At 33.6% G+C, this 16530-nt stretch overlaps 1 protein-coding gene across 1 annotated transcript in view; it reads left to right on the forward strand.

Moving 5' to 3' along the window:
- Positions 1-9261, forward strand: part of LOC117109848 (partitioning defective 3 homolog) — a gene marked incomplete at its 5' end in the record, with an annotated part of 82273 nt that extends 73012 nt beyond the window's left edge. The window contains 4 exons of the mRNA XM_033252292.1: positions 554-682; positions 2742-2964; positions 3385-4682; positions 5227-9261. Coding sequence (XP_033108183.1) covers positions 554-682; positions 2742-2964; positions 3385-4682; positions 5227-5635 — 2059 coding nt within the window. The remainder of the gene's footprint in view (positions 1-553; positions 683-2741; positions 2965-3384; positions 4683-5226) is intronic.
- Between the last annotated feature and the right edge of the window lie 7269 nt (positions 9262-16530).

Here is a 16530-nt window from a genome sequence, read left to right on the forward strand (position 1 = left end):
AGTGACGTAGGAAAAGTCACTTTCTCTGATTACGTCCGTCACGGGGTCATTTTGACCCGTATCTCCGTAACGCATACGAGTTAAAAAATAAAAATTGTAGGCTTGATAGTACTAACCAGTAGATGTAATGCAAACTTTAAAAAAAGTAAATTGAAAGCTTCATTATGAAAATATAGATTCACAAAGTGTCTGAAATGTACGTCCGAACTTATGGAATTGCCCTATAGATATTTTTTAGATACCTTTTTGTAGTATTCTTGTAAATTATACTTGATTTCTATGTGTGTGCATGTTTCATTGTACACTCACAAGACACACATTGAAACAAACATAGGATCAATAATATAGTAATTAGTTGTCAAATGTTGAAGAAGGTCAGATAGGATTGATAGATTAGTATTAGTGACTGTTTCCATGGTAACATTTGACGTAAGGTTGTTTATCTATTATTATGACATTTTGCTATTGACTTCAATATTTATATCATGTCCATTGATTAGTTATTAATTACTTTTAAATCTCTTATAAGGAATTTAATTTGTTGGGTTTTCAGGTTTGGCAAAAATCGTAAGCCAGGTATAGATGATAAAGGAGATGATGAAGATGACGAAGATGAGAAGATTAAGTCAGATGATGAGGACAGGAGGAAAGCAAGGTATGAAGCTGAAGATGAACAAGAAAGGTAAGTAAAACTTTAATCACACAAATACCATATCCACCATCCTAATATCCCCCCCCCCACATACCACATCCATCATCCTCATACCCCCACATACCACATCCATCATCTAATACCCCACACACGCACACACACACGACCATCATCCTAATACCCCTCCCACATACCACATCGATCATCCTAATACCCCACATACCACATCTATTATCCTAATACCCCCACACACACACACCACATCCCTCATCCTAATATCCCACACACACACAACATCCCCCATCCTAATACTCCCCACCCACACACACACACACACCACATCCTTCATCCTAATACCACCACATACCATATCCATCATCATAATATCCCCACATACCACATCCATCATCCTAAAACTCCCTCCCACATACCGCATCCATCATCTAATATATCACATCTATCATCCTAAAACCCCACATCCATCATCTTAATACCACTATCCCACATACCACATCCATCATCCTAATACCACCACATACCACATCCATCATCCTAATACCACCACATCCATCATCCTAATACCACCACATTCATCATCCTAATACCCCCACATACCACATCCATCATCCTAATACCACCACATACCACATCCATCATCCTAATACCACCACATCCATCATCCTAATACCACCACATCCATCATCCTAATACCCCCACATACCATATCCATCATCCTAATACCCCCACATACCACATCCATCATCCTAATACCACCACATCCATCATCCTAATACCACCACATCCATCATCCTAATACCCCCACATACCACATCCATCATCCTAATACCCCCACATATCACATCCATCATCCTAATACCCCTACATACCACATCCATCATCCTAATACCCCCACATACCACATCCATCATCCTAATACCCCACACATGCACCACATCCCTCATTCTAATACCACCACATACCACATCCATCATCTTAATACCCCACATACCACATCCATCATCCTAATACCACCACATACCACATCCATCAATCTAATACCCCCACACATACACACACACAAACACACACCACGTCCGTCTTCCTAATACCCCACGCACGTGCACACACACCACATCCATCATTCTGATAGTCCCGGCACACATACCATATCCATCATCTAATATTCCCCTCCCCCAGACACACATACCACATCCATCATCCTACACGGCGCATAGAGACCACATCCATCATCTTACTATCCCATGCACAAATACCACATCTGTGATTTTTGTAACGTCTACAAATATTAATCTAAAGATCTTGATAAATTCACATTAAGCCCTTTCCACTATCAAATTTTATGTGGCAAATGTCATATGCCTGTATTTAGGTATATAATATGACATCATTATGCTTATATAATGGGCACATAACACAAATTTGCCAGATAAGACAGAGCCTTATATTTTCACAGCATCATACCAGCACATTACAAAGTAAAAAACCTTTATCTAGCAGTTGTATGTCAATCTATAATAGAATGTAATCATCGTAGCTGATGTAGCAATCCATTCAATTGAGTCAAATTTGGCTGGAAATGTAATTTTAAAATAGTATTATAATTTACCCACATTCAATTCTCCCACAAGGGTGATTTGTATATGAACAGTATGAATAATAATAAAAGCACTATCAATTTTACATTAAATTTTGGTGATAATGAATGTTAATTAATTATTTATTCCTGATTCAATTTATTTTTTATGCCTGTAGTTTTCTGTTATATATTTGATGCAGTGCCACAGTCAGTTAATAATTGCTTTGACTTTTGCTTAAGACATATGTAATACTATACATTACATATGTGAATATGATATTCATATTTATAGAATTACTGCCCCTCTCCATTCACGATATTTTCCCCTGGCTATTTTCCCTTGTGACATTTTATATATTTCCCCTAGACTCCCCCCCCCCACCAAATGGCTTAAATAAAACAAAAAGCACATCAAGATTTACATCATTTCTTTTACTTAATTTTTTGTAGCTAAAATATTTTCATCACTTCATTTTATGCCTTTCTCTTTAGAATTCAAGAACAACACAAAAAATTACGAGATCAAGAAGCAGAAAGGAAGAAAGAGGAGGGACGTGAAGCGATGAGTAAGGCAGAACGAATGCTTCAACTACGAGAACAGCATCAACAAAAACACAGAGAACGCAATGGACGATATAAAGATGACGAAGAGGATGATGATGATGATGAGTACCTGGAGGAGTATCGAGGAGAATCCATTTATTCTAAACCAAAAGTAAGAACTCAATATCGGTATTTATTTTAGATTTTTTTTTTTTCAAAGAATGTAATTCATCTTCCTTTTCTGTTAGCAGAGATAACCTTGTATTTTATTTTGAAGTATCTATCCTTTAATATTTTAACACAACTCCAATGAATATTATCTTCAAACCTTTAATTTTAACTTAGAATATTGTATTTTAGTATTCATTAGATTTCAAAATCAATAATTAAAATTACTTGCATAACTTCAAAATAATACAGTATATATATAATAGTATATGTATATATCCATATGTTCATTAATACATACATATATTTATATATTTTATCTATAACATATAAATATACTGTATCTTATCTATAATGTATGTATAGTACAAAAAAATTTAAATAAACTGTTAAAGTAATCAATTAATTTTGTTCTCTTCAACAGCAGCACTACCGTGAAAATTCTGTTGACGATAGAGGAATTTACCAGGAATATAGGCATAGAAATCACAGGGATATCGAGGACAGTATATACGATACGAGGAGAGAACATATGAAAAATGAACGACCGCACCGTGGTAAATCATATGATCCTTACGATAGATATGATGAAACTCGGTACCATGAGAATAAAAGGCGGTCACGACCTGACAATGACGGGAGGGAAATGCGAGAACCACAATATGAGGAAAGATACAGAAGCAGCTACCGTGATGATCAATACAGACGTTATAACGATGAGCGAGAAGATCGGTACCCACCTGATGGCCACACGGATGAACGACACAAAGAGTATAACTATCATGAAAAGGAAAAAAGAAATGGCTCTGCAAGAGACGAGAGGAGATATGAGAGTTGGCAGCGCAGAGAAAAACCATATGAACAGAGGTACAGAGATGATGCTAAAATATATGATTCAAGACGGTCACAAAATGATGAAAAAACTTATGATGTCCCACGATATCCAGACAGTCAAAGGGACAGAAACAGAGGACGATTCCACGAAGATGATGTATATGATAGAATTGGAGAAAGGAAAAAGTCAAAAGAATATTCAGATAATGTTAGACATTCCAGAGACAATTATGATGAAATTAAGAAAAAGGATGAACGAAAAAAAGAGGTGGAAGAAAAAGGAGGCGAAGATAAAAGTGAAAAGGTCAAAAAGAGTTTTAAAGACATTGATGATAAAAAGCTTGAACGTGTCGATAGCAGTAAAGAAAAAAATGGTAAGAAAATAGAGAGAAAAGAGAGTAAGGAAAAACTGAAGAGGAATAAAAGTTTAGAACGCAAGGAAAGTAAAGAAAAAGAAAAAGAAGAAAAGAAAATAAAAAAATTACAGCGATCTGAAAGCAAAGAAAAAATGAAAAAGGAAAAGAATGAAAAATCAAACGATACAGAAAAAGTGAAGCAAGGGAGAGATAAATCAAAAGAACGTTTAAATGAGAAATCCAAAGATCATAAAGATGTGAAAAAAAATGGTTCAGTTCCTGAAAAATCAGAGAAAATATACGAGAGCTACAAAAGAAAAGATGAAAAGGACAATGAAATATATGAAACCAGGCGTAGTCACAGGGACGAGAGAAACGGAGATAAAAGTCGGCATCGAAGTGAGAGAAGTAGGTACAAAGAAGATGATTATGGATTCCATCAAGATGAAAGACGTCCACACAGTAAAGAACGGTCGCACCATTCACGAATAAGAAGAGCTAGTAGTCCACCCGATTATGGCAGTCTAGACAGGTAAGACTATCATGTAAATTATACCAGCAAGTAAATTAGGCTGTTTAAACATTCCTGATCAATATTTAATAACATTGCAAATAATGGAGCAATGAGAGTCTAACCATTTAAGTACCAAGATTATTAATGTTATATTACAGTAATTTATACAACAATGCTACCCACTATTGCTCATTAATTTCACAAGGATGAGTCGCCATTGTTCAAATATCATCAAAATATTGATTGGAAGTTTTTTTTTGCCAAGCATCAGTGATCAAACTGCAAAAAGGCGATTTTGTTACAGAGAAAGAAATTGATGAATTAGTCATTTTTTATGTGACAAATTGTATTTTGTCAACTATACAAATTTTTTATTATTACTGAGCTTTGTGGAAACAAACTATTTTTCTAAGTTATCTTTAGTTTAACATTATGCTTTGTTACAAAATATTTTTTTTTAAAATTTATTTGATTTGTTTATATGAGATGCAGAAATAATTTGAATACAGTCATGTTAAGATTCCAAAAATTTTAATATTTATTTCTGTATTTTATTTTACAGAAGGAAGAATGGTAGTCCTAAGAAATCGCAGTTTCATTCTACTACACACCTTGAAAATGGACCAGTACATTCCCGACATCGATCCTACGATCAAAGCTACAGACGAGTGGAGCGTAAAGAAGCAATTTACAGCAGGGACAATCACTCAAACTACAGTCGTCCATCTGCCACTGACATTGATTATCGCGGTGAATATCAGCGTTATCGTCCACACTCTCCCACTTCAAATCATTGTGTGGATTATGATCAACGATGGGAGAACCGCAAACCGGTACCGAATTACAGAGATCATTACGGTTACAACAATGAATATCGCGAGTACCGTTCGCAACCATCAAGTGCCCGCCAATCACCTTACCCTCAATACGAGGATTACGATCGTGAAACATACGAAGCGGCGCGTGTGTAGGTCAGATTATCCACACAAGGATGTTATTGCCTTGGGAAAGAGACTTTAAATAACAAAACCTTGATCTTGTGTACTGTGCTGTAAGATTCTACAAGTTTTGAGTTTTTGAATTTGTCGCAACTGAGGACCCTACTTTACGTTATCTGCGATTATATTAGTGTAAAAGTTTTCTTTTCATAATTGCAGGAGTTATTTAATTTCTGCATTAAATCTCAAAATGTATTCTGGTAAATGATTTATCTCATGTATCGTTTGGTGCTTTTAAGCGTAACAACAAATTGGATTTTATTATCAATTGTTTATAGATGAATTTGAAACAAAAACCATTTATATTAAAAGAAATGTTGTATAAAAAAATATTTCTTTCTTTACCAACCATACTGTGGTTATGTGAATTATTAGATGCATGGTCATTATATATTTTTGACAGTAAACAGTATTGTATATTCTATATTTTGTATAAAAACCTATAGACTAGGTCCAAGAATCAACTGACAACTCCTCTATTGTTTTACTTTGTTATATATTAATGTATATAAGTAGAAATCATTATTTGACAGTAGTAGATAGAAGAGGCTGTGGTGACGCATTTTTAAGAGCACTGTGTGTTGTATATACATATCTGAAGACATCCTAACAGGGTTTAGACTAGTAATGATAACCAATGATATCTGGTACTAACAGGCAACAACTATTTATAACAAGTACTTTTTTTGTTTTTTATCCTCTTCCATTTTGCATTTTTGTAATCGCTAGTCTTGACTGTATCTCGTTTCTTATTGTGATCATCGTTGTTGTCATTATTGTCGTTATTGTTATCATGCTTATAATCTTGACATATATCCATTTTCTATATTAGATTTGTATATTTTTATTGTAACCTCATATTCACCAGCTTTTGTTTTAAACTCTTCATTGTCAGTCTATCTTGATGTTATATGTGGTTTATGTTTCTTTTTATTATAAAACATTTTCTTCTAATTGCAAAATAATGTCATAATGCTTTAGATAAACAAGTTTATTAGTTAATAATCTAAATTAGTTGGCTTCAGACTATAAGTCGGTGCACTGGCTACTTATGTTCCAATATTTATGCCTATATGCCATTATAAATATTTTTGTATTAATTTTTTTTTTTTTTTTTTTTTTTTTCATAATTTGAATTGCTTGTACCTATCTCTTGGTGATTATATGTAAAACAATCTAAAACTCAATATCAAAAATAATAATAGTAACAGTTATCATTTACATGATTTTTTTTAAATTGATACAGTGGCGTAACAAAGAGGCCCAGGGCCATTGTCTGACCACAGCTTCTTCAGGGCTTACTACTCTTGGACTGGGCACTCATAGAACCCCAGTCATGTAAACCCACGCTATGAGGTTTTAGGGCGTATTTCATTTTTTTTTTTTTTTTTTTGTGCTTGTTCTGCTCATTCACGGCCCAATACGGCCGATTGAGGACCCATGGGCCTGACAAAAAAAAAATGCTAATTAGTATGCTGAAGTCTTTACTGGGCCCCTGGCTTAGCCAGTGCGAGCTCGAATGCGTTACGCCGCTGAATTAATATTTGTATTGTTATTCGTTTACATATTTATTTTGTTAAATGCTGTACATTATTTCCTTATCTCCAACTTTAGTCACCAATACCTTCCACCAGTCTTCTGTTAGTTGATATATTTTTTGTGACGTACATTATGCCGATGAATTTGTGAGATTTTAGCGTGATATAAGTTTTATTTTTTATTTCTTTTAGTAAAAGATTTTGTAGATTATATTCTAATTTTAACACAATTATGGTATTAGTATTTTGTTGTTGCGCTATTCTTTAAAATATGTATATTTTCAATATACCATGCTATGCATACTGATTGTAAAGATGTGTTTCTTTCATTATTTACTTATTTTAATATGATAATAATTAATTGATAAACTAACCAAAAATTATATCATTTTGAGTTATAGTCTACTAATCATTCAACAAACTTTTGATCATTTTGTATTTTAACAGCAACTCCCTATGCCACAGATGGGCAAAGCACAGCTCACAAAAATAAATTAACCCATGTGTTTGTTTTAAGAGTCTGATCCGACTACAATCTTGGGCTAAAAAAAATCCTGTTCTTCTTACGGCCCGATCCTGATAATCTGTAAAAAATTATATTAATAACAAAATAATAATAATATTGATAATTATAAATTGCATGGAGGTTCTTACAGGGCAAGTTTCAAAGTTTCTCCGTACAGCGCCTAAGCGTGAGTGAAGCCCTTGGTGTTAAATCAAAAATTCAATTTGGCCCTCAAACCCATTTTTAAGCCCAAAATTGCCCTATTCCTTTGCCATCTTTTTTTCCAACTGCATGTCTAATTATGATGTTATTGATAATTTATATTAATTCTGCATGCACACAGATGTGACATTTTACCTAAGTATACTACCATTAATATTTTTCCATTTTTTGAAAATTATCTGTAATTTTTTTATGTAATAAATGTTCATAATTCTTAGTTAATTTTACTCTTTTATTGTCTTTTTTTACAATTTACTAAACTGTGGTGTGTTCATGTTTCCAGAAGAGAGTTGATTGTTTTTAATAAAATTTATAATAAAATGTTTGAGGAATAACTTTCCGATGAATTAAAATAACAAAGCCATAGATTAACGGGAAATACTGCTTTCAAAATAAAATTGTATAGATGAGTGTGTGAAGAACTTACAGAATGAAAGTCTTCATTATTTGAACTATATAGCTATTTGTTCATTATGTTATATAGCAGTCTGTTATATAATGTTATATAACAAGTATGTTTTATGTTATATAGCATAGTATATTTTATGTTATACAACAAATAGTTATGTTATATAGCAAGTATTTTATATTATGCTGTAGAGTATGTTATATAACAAGTGTGTTATATTATGTTATATACAGCAAGTATTTTATATTATGCTATATACTGTATATTATATAACAACTATGTTATATTATGTGATATAATAAGTATATTTTATGTTATATAACAATTATATTATGTTATATTGCAAGTAAGTTAATGAGAAAACGTATGTAATGATATAATCTGTTAACAGCTCATGTGAATCATAGATGATGTTCTGTTTTATTAGGAACAAAGTCATCTGTGGCTGGTGGTTTTTGTTTCATCCTGACACGATGTACAGTACATAAATGTTTTACATGAAGCAGTTGGGATGATACAATACTGTAATTGTACATTTGATATCTGTTGCCATTTTGTATTGTAAATAAAAACTTTGTTGAATTTAAAGGGCAAGTATAAGCAAGTTGTTGTTGACAACACAGTTATTAGAGGACCAAGATTATCATCAATCACTATACAGTTCATTAACTGCCAGCGATATATTTATGGCGTTATCCAAGTGCCAAATACTGAGTTGTACAGAGCAGATTAACACTGCATTTACAGTTGGACTTGTGAAGATTGCATACTCTATGTAGTCTTTTGTGTTCTTTCATCAAATTACCTCTGTTCCCATAGATGACTTTATCTATGGTTGTTACCAACTGTTGTCCATAACTGAAACTTATGCAAAACTGCACCACAGCATTTTTTTGTATTTCAGAATAAAATATCATACCCATAATTCGAGTGTCTGTGTATAATATTTATATGGTAATTTACAATTAGCCATTATAATACTTTTTTGATTACATTTTATTTATAATCATTACTCCGGATTGCAGTACTTCAGTTAGTAGCAAGTGACAGCTAAAGTGGACATGAGAATATGGGTGTGAGGGGTTGTGTGTAAACAGTATGTGAGGGTGTATTTCCTCAAAGGAAAATACAGTACTGTAGTTTGAAAATTGAAGCATGGTTTCCTTGAAATCACTACACTTTCGCTTCAGTGTTTTCAGTGCAATCCTTGTACTGCGTAGCAGTCACCGACGCAATCGGGAAGGCTCTCCGATTCGACTGACCAATCAGCATCAACGAAAGCTTTTGGCGATAGAGTGTAGCGATTGTGTTGAAACCATGCTTAGCAGATATCGTTATAAGAGACATCAAAGAAACAGTAGTTTAATTAATGACAGAAAAACACGAACAAAAAAAAAAGAATTCACTGACAAAAATTTAAAATAAAGTGTACTTAAATTATCAATTATCTTAATGGCATAAATAAAATTAATTGGTCTTGAACATACAATGACAATAAAATATATCTTGTATCTTACAAAGCAATAAAAACAAAAACAAAAATGTTAAGCTATTTAGCCTTTGACATAATAGTAACATAGATTGCTACACAGTATTGGTAAAAACAGCCTTTTTTTTTGTTCCAGGTTGGTAAATGGCCAACACGGATAACAGTATCGAGAACGTGATTAAATAGGTCTATATAAATCGCAGAATATGTATGTGTCGACCATATTCATACGCTATCGACACGATGGCGTGCATTTCGGAAGCATTTTGCAAGGTCCGGCCATTGTAAGAGCGGGATGGGGGAGAGACCATACCCACCTCAGCCCCACCATGTTTGGGCTGAGTTGCGAAAATTTGAGGAAATAGTACCTCTAGATGGCAGAAAATGACACTCTTTAGTAAAATTCATCATCACATCACCATTATAGTCAAAATGAAGCGCCAGCAAATTTCTCATGAACTTTTATCATTGAATTCGGCAACCATAGAATCATTAGTATGTGTGATGAGACCATAGAAAATAAGACATAAAAACATTGTTTTTAGTATATTACTGTACTTTATCACTTCAATAGGATGTGAGTCCACGCCCATCTCAACCCCAGCATGGTTGGGGCTGAGGTGCGAAAATTGTGGGAAATAGTACCTCTCATGGCCGGAAATGTCACATTTATAGTACGGTACCGGTAACATTCGTCATCATCTCATCACCATTATAGTAAAAATGAACCGCCAACAAATTTCTCGTGATCTTTTATCATCGATTTTCCGCAACCATAGAGATCTAATTACTGAAATATGCGTGGTGTACCATAGAAAATAAAACTTAAAACAGTCTTTTTTATGTATTTACTTTACTTACTTCAAAGCCGTGAGTCCACACCCACCTCAGCCCCATCATGGTTGGGGAATAATACTTCAAGAAATGGCACTGTTATATAGTAAAATTCATATATGATCAAATAGTTAATAAAAACACCCACCTCAGCCCCATCATGGTTGGGGAATAATACTTCAAGAAATGGCACTGTTATATAGTAAAATTCATATATGATCAAATAGTTAATAAAAACAAGTAATTGGATTAGTAACATTCATCATCATCACATCACATCACATGATCTTTTATCTGCAATTATCGGCAAGAATAGAAAATAAAACTTAATTGTCTTTGATGTATTTACTTTCATTTACCTACTTTGTGTGCCGAAAACCCGGTTCTTATACTTTTTCTCATACTTCTCAAATATTATAAAGGCACGCGCACTCGAGTCGTGTATTACAGATAATTCATGTGTTAGTGGGCAGAGGTACCCGAATCTTGCTATAAGATAAGATGTAAAGTACTGTATTTTAATTATGCAGTTCAATTCAACAACTTTCAGGCATTTTCTTTACTTATGAAATTTTGTTGCGGTCGAAAAGTGAGTGTTACCAAAACCCCCTTAAAAATATGTAGGGGAGTAGGGGACGTGTCCCCCGTCTCCCCATGATCTTCCCCCATGCTGGTAACCAGTAGAACCACTCGCCGGTCGCGATTTTTTTTTCCGTACGAAACATTTACATGAAACTCCACTCAGGCCGTCTCGACTGAATCGACCCGGGCCGAAAATCTCATATTGCAGAATTCAGGAGGTCAAAGGGTTCTGAGAGAACGTCGCTGTCTGATTTTTAAAAAATTCATTGATGTTACCATGCTAATACTAATGGGTCGTTTAAAATGACATATAATATTTGATTGAGCTGCACGAGTAATGGAAAGTGTTATTTGAACTTAAGTTACATACTGTGACAATTTTATTTATTTTTTTTAGTTAGATCTGGGTTTTGCATAATTACATAGGCCAACTAACTACTAAAAATATACGCTTTCAGGGGAAAGCACAAAGAGGATGGAATAGCGCGTTTCTTTATCAAATGAAACAGGGTGACAGTTATTTTCAAATTAAGAGAAGAGCTGAGAATTGGCAGCTCTAAAATACTTAATGCCAAAGGCTTGCCAAAATGGCAGAGCACCAATGAATGTATAAATGAGGCCAAAGCGTAGTTATATAGTAAATAGTATCTGCAGGTTCTTGATTACAAGGCTAGACCAAGTTAATTAATGCCGAAATGATTATTATTTATTAATTATTATTATTTATTATTATTATTATTATTCATTAATATTATTAATTATTATGTTAATAAAACATACCTTAGGAGCTTAGACAATGGAGAAATTAAAGAACATTTAAAAAACGACGTTAAGGGGAAATAGCACAAAAGATATTCCCTTGGGCTAGTTATCCGTAAGATTTCATAGGCCTACCGTAGGTAAACATAGAAAGAGCAATACAAGTAAAACTCGAGCGTCACGACATTGCAAAGTGTCTGCTTCCCGAGTCGAGTCAATCCGAGATGGCCCGAGTGAAGTTTCATGCAAATGTTTCGTACGGGGAAAGAATCGCTACCCGCTCCCCTAGGGGCGGACTTGTACAACACCATGGTTGAAAAAAATGGCTCCTCTGTCGAGAAATAGCACACACACAAAAATGGATGTCCCTCACGTTAAAAGGGTGATAAATTTTGATTGCAAGTAATTAGGGCCGGCTTGACCTTTAATACTTCTGTGTCACAGCCTATATACTGATTCCACCGGAGTCGTTTTATTTTTAAAGTCGATTCTTATCCTACAGTCATCAACCTAATAATAATTATTGACATCATCATCACCGCCATCATCATCATCATAATCATCATCATAATAATAATCAACCGTCATCAACATCATCATAACAACCAACACCAACATATCCACATCACCAATATCATCATAACCACCACTATAATCATCATTATTATTATTGTTTTTATCACTATTATTTTTATTATTATTATTATTATTACTATTATTATTATTATTATTATTATTATTATTATTATTATTATTATTATCATCCTCATCGTCATAAAGGAATGGCGCATTAAAAAAATAATGAATTGTTTTTTATAACACTCCAGGTGGCGTTCTACTATAAACATTACTCAATGGATTACGAAGAAATCTTTGCAATTAATAACAAATGTAAGTACAGTATTGAACATTTTGGATCGTTAATTTACTAGTTAAATGGGAATTCTGCCATCATTTTATGGTTACTGTTTTTCCTAAGTTTGTTAGGCAGCCCCATTGAAGACATTGACAATTTCCTCGACGGAGGCATGCACTGACATGGTGCATTCTATTCAACAACATACATTCCAAGTGACTCGCTAAAACCACCAAAGACCTGAAACTGGCTAAAGAAACGTTATTTACAGTAATTACAGCTTAGGGCTTGTTAACTTCCGTTTGCTGTTTACATTGTAGATTCGTATCTGTTTTGTTTTTTTTCATTTACATTTTATGCAATTTATTACCAAGAGTCTATAATATAATATAATAGGCCTAATATATATCTGGTGCCAGTGGCGGCGCTACGGGTGTGTAGGGGGGGGGGGCTAGGGAAGGCCGGTCGGAGACAAAAAAACATTTTAAAAATCATATGTATTTTGTACACATTAATAGAAAACAAATTCGATTGAAACCCCTAAATTGTCATTTTCAGGGGGTGGGGGCGTCTACGTCCCCTGGACCACTTTCAATGGGTTTTTAGCGACGCTCGACCACGCCCGCTTTTTCTCATAGAACATCTTCTAACCTTGAATAATCGAAATTTGTTATAGCCCAACAAAAATATTTTCTATATTATTTTAAAGGACAGCGAAAGTGATCGAGGTAGTCACAAATGACACCGTCTTTATTAATATAAAGCTACTACTGTAGTGACGAATCCAGAAATTCGAAATAGAGGGGGGATCCAGGGGGGACTTTCACATATGGATTTATGATTATGTCACCTCCATAAACGACTTTAATATGAATACAATTTTCTTTTTTTTCCTCCATTTTTGAATAATTTAGGCGGGGGCTGGTTGCACACTTTCCCCTTTTCAAATATACAGAGCATTTGAGCATTTTATATAGGCCTATATTAGTAATAATAATAACAATAGGCCTAGTGATAGTAATAATAATAATTATAATAATAATAATAATAATAACAATAAGAATGATAATAATAATAATGAAATAAAGCGCCGATATCTGTTTAACAGGAAACGCTCATGGCGCCCCTCCAAAAGAAAGTCAAAAACGGTGAAATACTTCTTTATCTTTCAGCTCATGACAGACAAGCTTATATTTAAATTGAACCTCATTGGAAATGGGCTGGAATCGGCCATTTGTTATATTGCTTGTGCATGTTGAGCATCAAATAAATTCAAACAATCATTCAAAAAATATTATATCATGAAAATGTGTGTATGAAGATATAGTTATAGTATTATGTTTATTGTTTGATTATACTGTATTTATGAATCTATATATTCATTTCTATCGAATAGTACCCTTTTTATAAATTTTATTTGCCCATCCCCATGACTGTTTTTATTTATATATTATGTTTTGATGATTCTCCATTATAATTCTTTCTCTGTTTCTTAATCTTTTCTTAATATTTTTCTATTCCAGTGATGTAGACAAAGAAGCCACAACTATTAGACAAGAATGTCCAGACTGAAAGGGCAACAGAACTTTCCAATTATTCATAGATAGTAATAATATTGTATTATTACTGATTAAAATCAGGTCTATTGATTTTTGCCAGATGTACATGATATATACCTACAGTATATAAATATAAAATGTATACATATGTCCCAACTAGATTTCAATGCTTGAAAATAAATATCAAATGGAATTGTGCATCTCTTCTCATCTTATTTAATGTCTGTGTTTACTGTAATAAAATCAATAGCTAAAATATCCTTATTACGAGCTTAAACCAAAAGTGAAGTTGCTTCATCAATATGTGCTACTTCAATTATTAAACAGCAATTCTTTTGAGGACACCCTCAACAAAAACATAAAACCGGAAATGACGTGGTTGCTAAGCAACAAGCTCATGCATATCATGAATATTCAGTGACACCTGTTCTAATTAGACTAACAATAACATCTTTTTGGTCAATTTTGTCAAAATTGAGCTAAAAGTTTTTATTGTTAGTCTAATGAGCACAGGTGTTACTGAATATGCATGAACTGTAGCCTAGCAACGGACGTCATTTCCTGTTTTGTAAAATTCGACAGCACCTTGCTCTGATAAGTTTCGAAATTTGTTGGTGTCATGTGAATATATTTCGAAAGAGTGTTTATAAGATGTAGTAGCCTGTAATAATGCTATATTCGAGTTCGAAATGATTATAATATATTTAATTCGATTATATACTGATTAATAATCATGAAATATATAATATTATTATTAATGCGATTACGACAAAGGAAGTACACACAATGATGTATTATAAATTACACTACAGTTTACTTTTATTTCTTGCATATTCGGAAATGTTACATCAGAACTATATAAACGTAATATAAATAGAATATAAAGATTTTAGTTTTATATAATATAATATAACAATGCTTAGGCCTAATTATTTTTAAGTATGTCGTTCGAGTATTACTTGTTCGTTGTATAAGAAACATAATTGGTAAATTTGATTCAATTCCGGCGATCCAGTGATATAAATCATAATAAATATCTGCGCACGATTATTTGTAGAATTAAGACCTCCTAAATCCGGCTTGATTGTATCTTGTGTTCCGGCAATTTAATACACATCGTGTTCCGCTGACAATGATCGTACATCGACTTCGCACTTATTGATGTATCGGTAGATTTGATCTGAGACACTGAAATAAAAGAGATTGAACTAGTGAGAAATACATTCAAACTATTTTCTTTTTGGCATCTGTCTTAAGTTAGGCCTAATGAATTACAAATCTCATTAGATTAAAAATATTTTTTAGAGATTTTATGACATTCATACCTACATGAGGTATAGGAATACAAATTCAGATAATAAAATTGATTGTTTGATCGATTTACACATTATGTGAGTGTACATGTTAATAAAGCGTTATTTTAATGAGTGGGTGAGTACGCGCTCCCCACCCCAAATCGACGAGGTCCAAATTTTTAAGACAGTCGAAAATGTACTGAATACACATTTTTTTGTAATAAAACTTAAAAGCGAAAATCTGTCTGACCCCTGTATCGTCCTATAATAACAAAGTTGCTGTCCAACCTGCTTTTCCCCTTAACGACACTTTGAGTTTGTTTTAGGTGACCCCTACCACATTTGGTATGATTATTACATCTTATGTTCCTATCTGAGCACTGTTATTATTTATCTATTTATTTATATAACATGTAGAAAGACGGTTTAGATTTTTACTACATCCTATCCTGATTTATATACATACATACATACATGTCTCTTATACACATCTAGATGTGTATAAGAGACAGTCCAAAGACAGCGTCGTCACCGTTTTTCGTCTCGAGACGTCGCTTAGGAATTGCTGCAGCGCTTCCTCTACTGCCTTCTCCGACGAAGAACCTCTCGCCTCGTTGAAGAAGCACCGCAGCTTCACTGCTTCGAACGAGTAAGGCGCGCGTCTGCCGCTGACGAACGCCGCCAAGTCTGTCTCTTATACACATCTAGATGTGTATAAGAGACAGATATTTCATAGAAGAGTTGGCGATCGCATCGAACCTTAAGACGTGTCATCTGCTTCAATTGGATATCATTATGCTGATCGTCGTGTACACTCTTT

The sequence above is a fragment of the Anneissia japonica genome, unplaced genomic scaffold (genome assembly GCF_011630105.1).
Source record: "Anneissia japonica isolate Jap-2015-1 unplaced genomic scaffold, ASM1163010v1 scaffold585_len4108843_cov191, whole genome shotgun sequence".
NCBI classification, from domain to species: Eukaryota; Metazoa; Echinodermata; class Crinoidea; order Comatulida; family Comatulidae; genus Anneissia; species Anneissia japonica.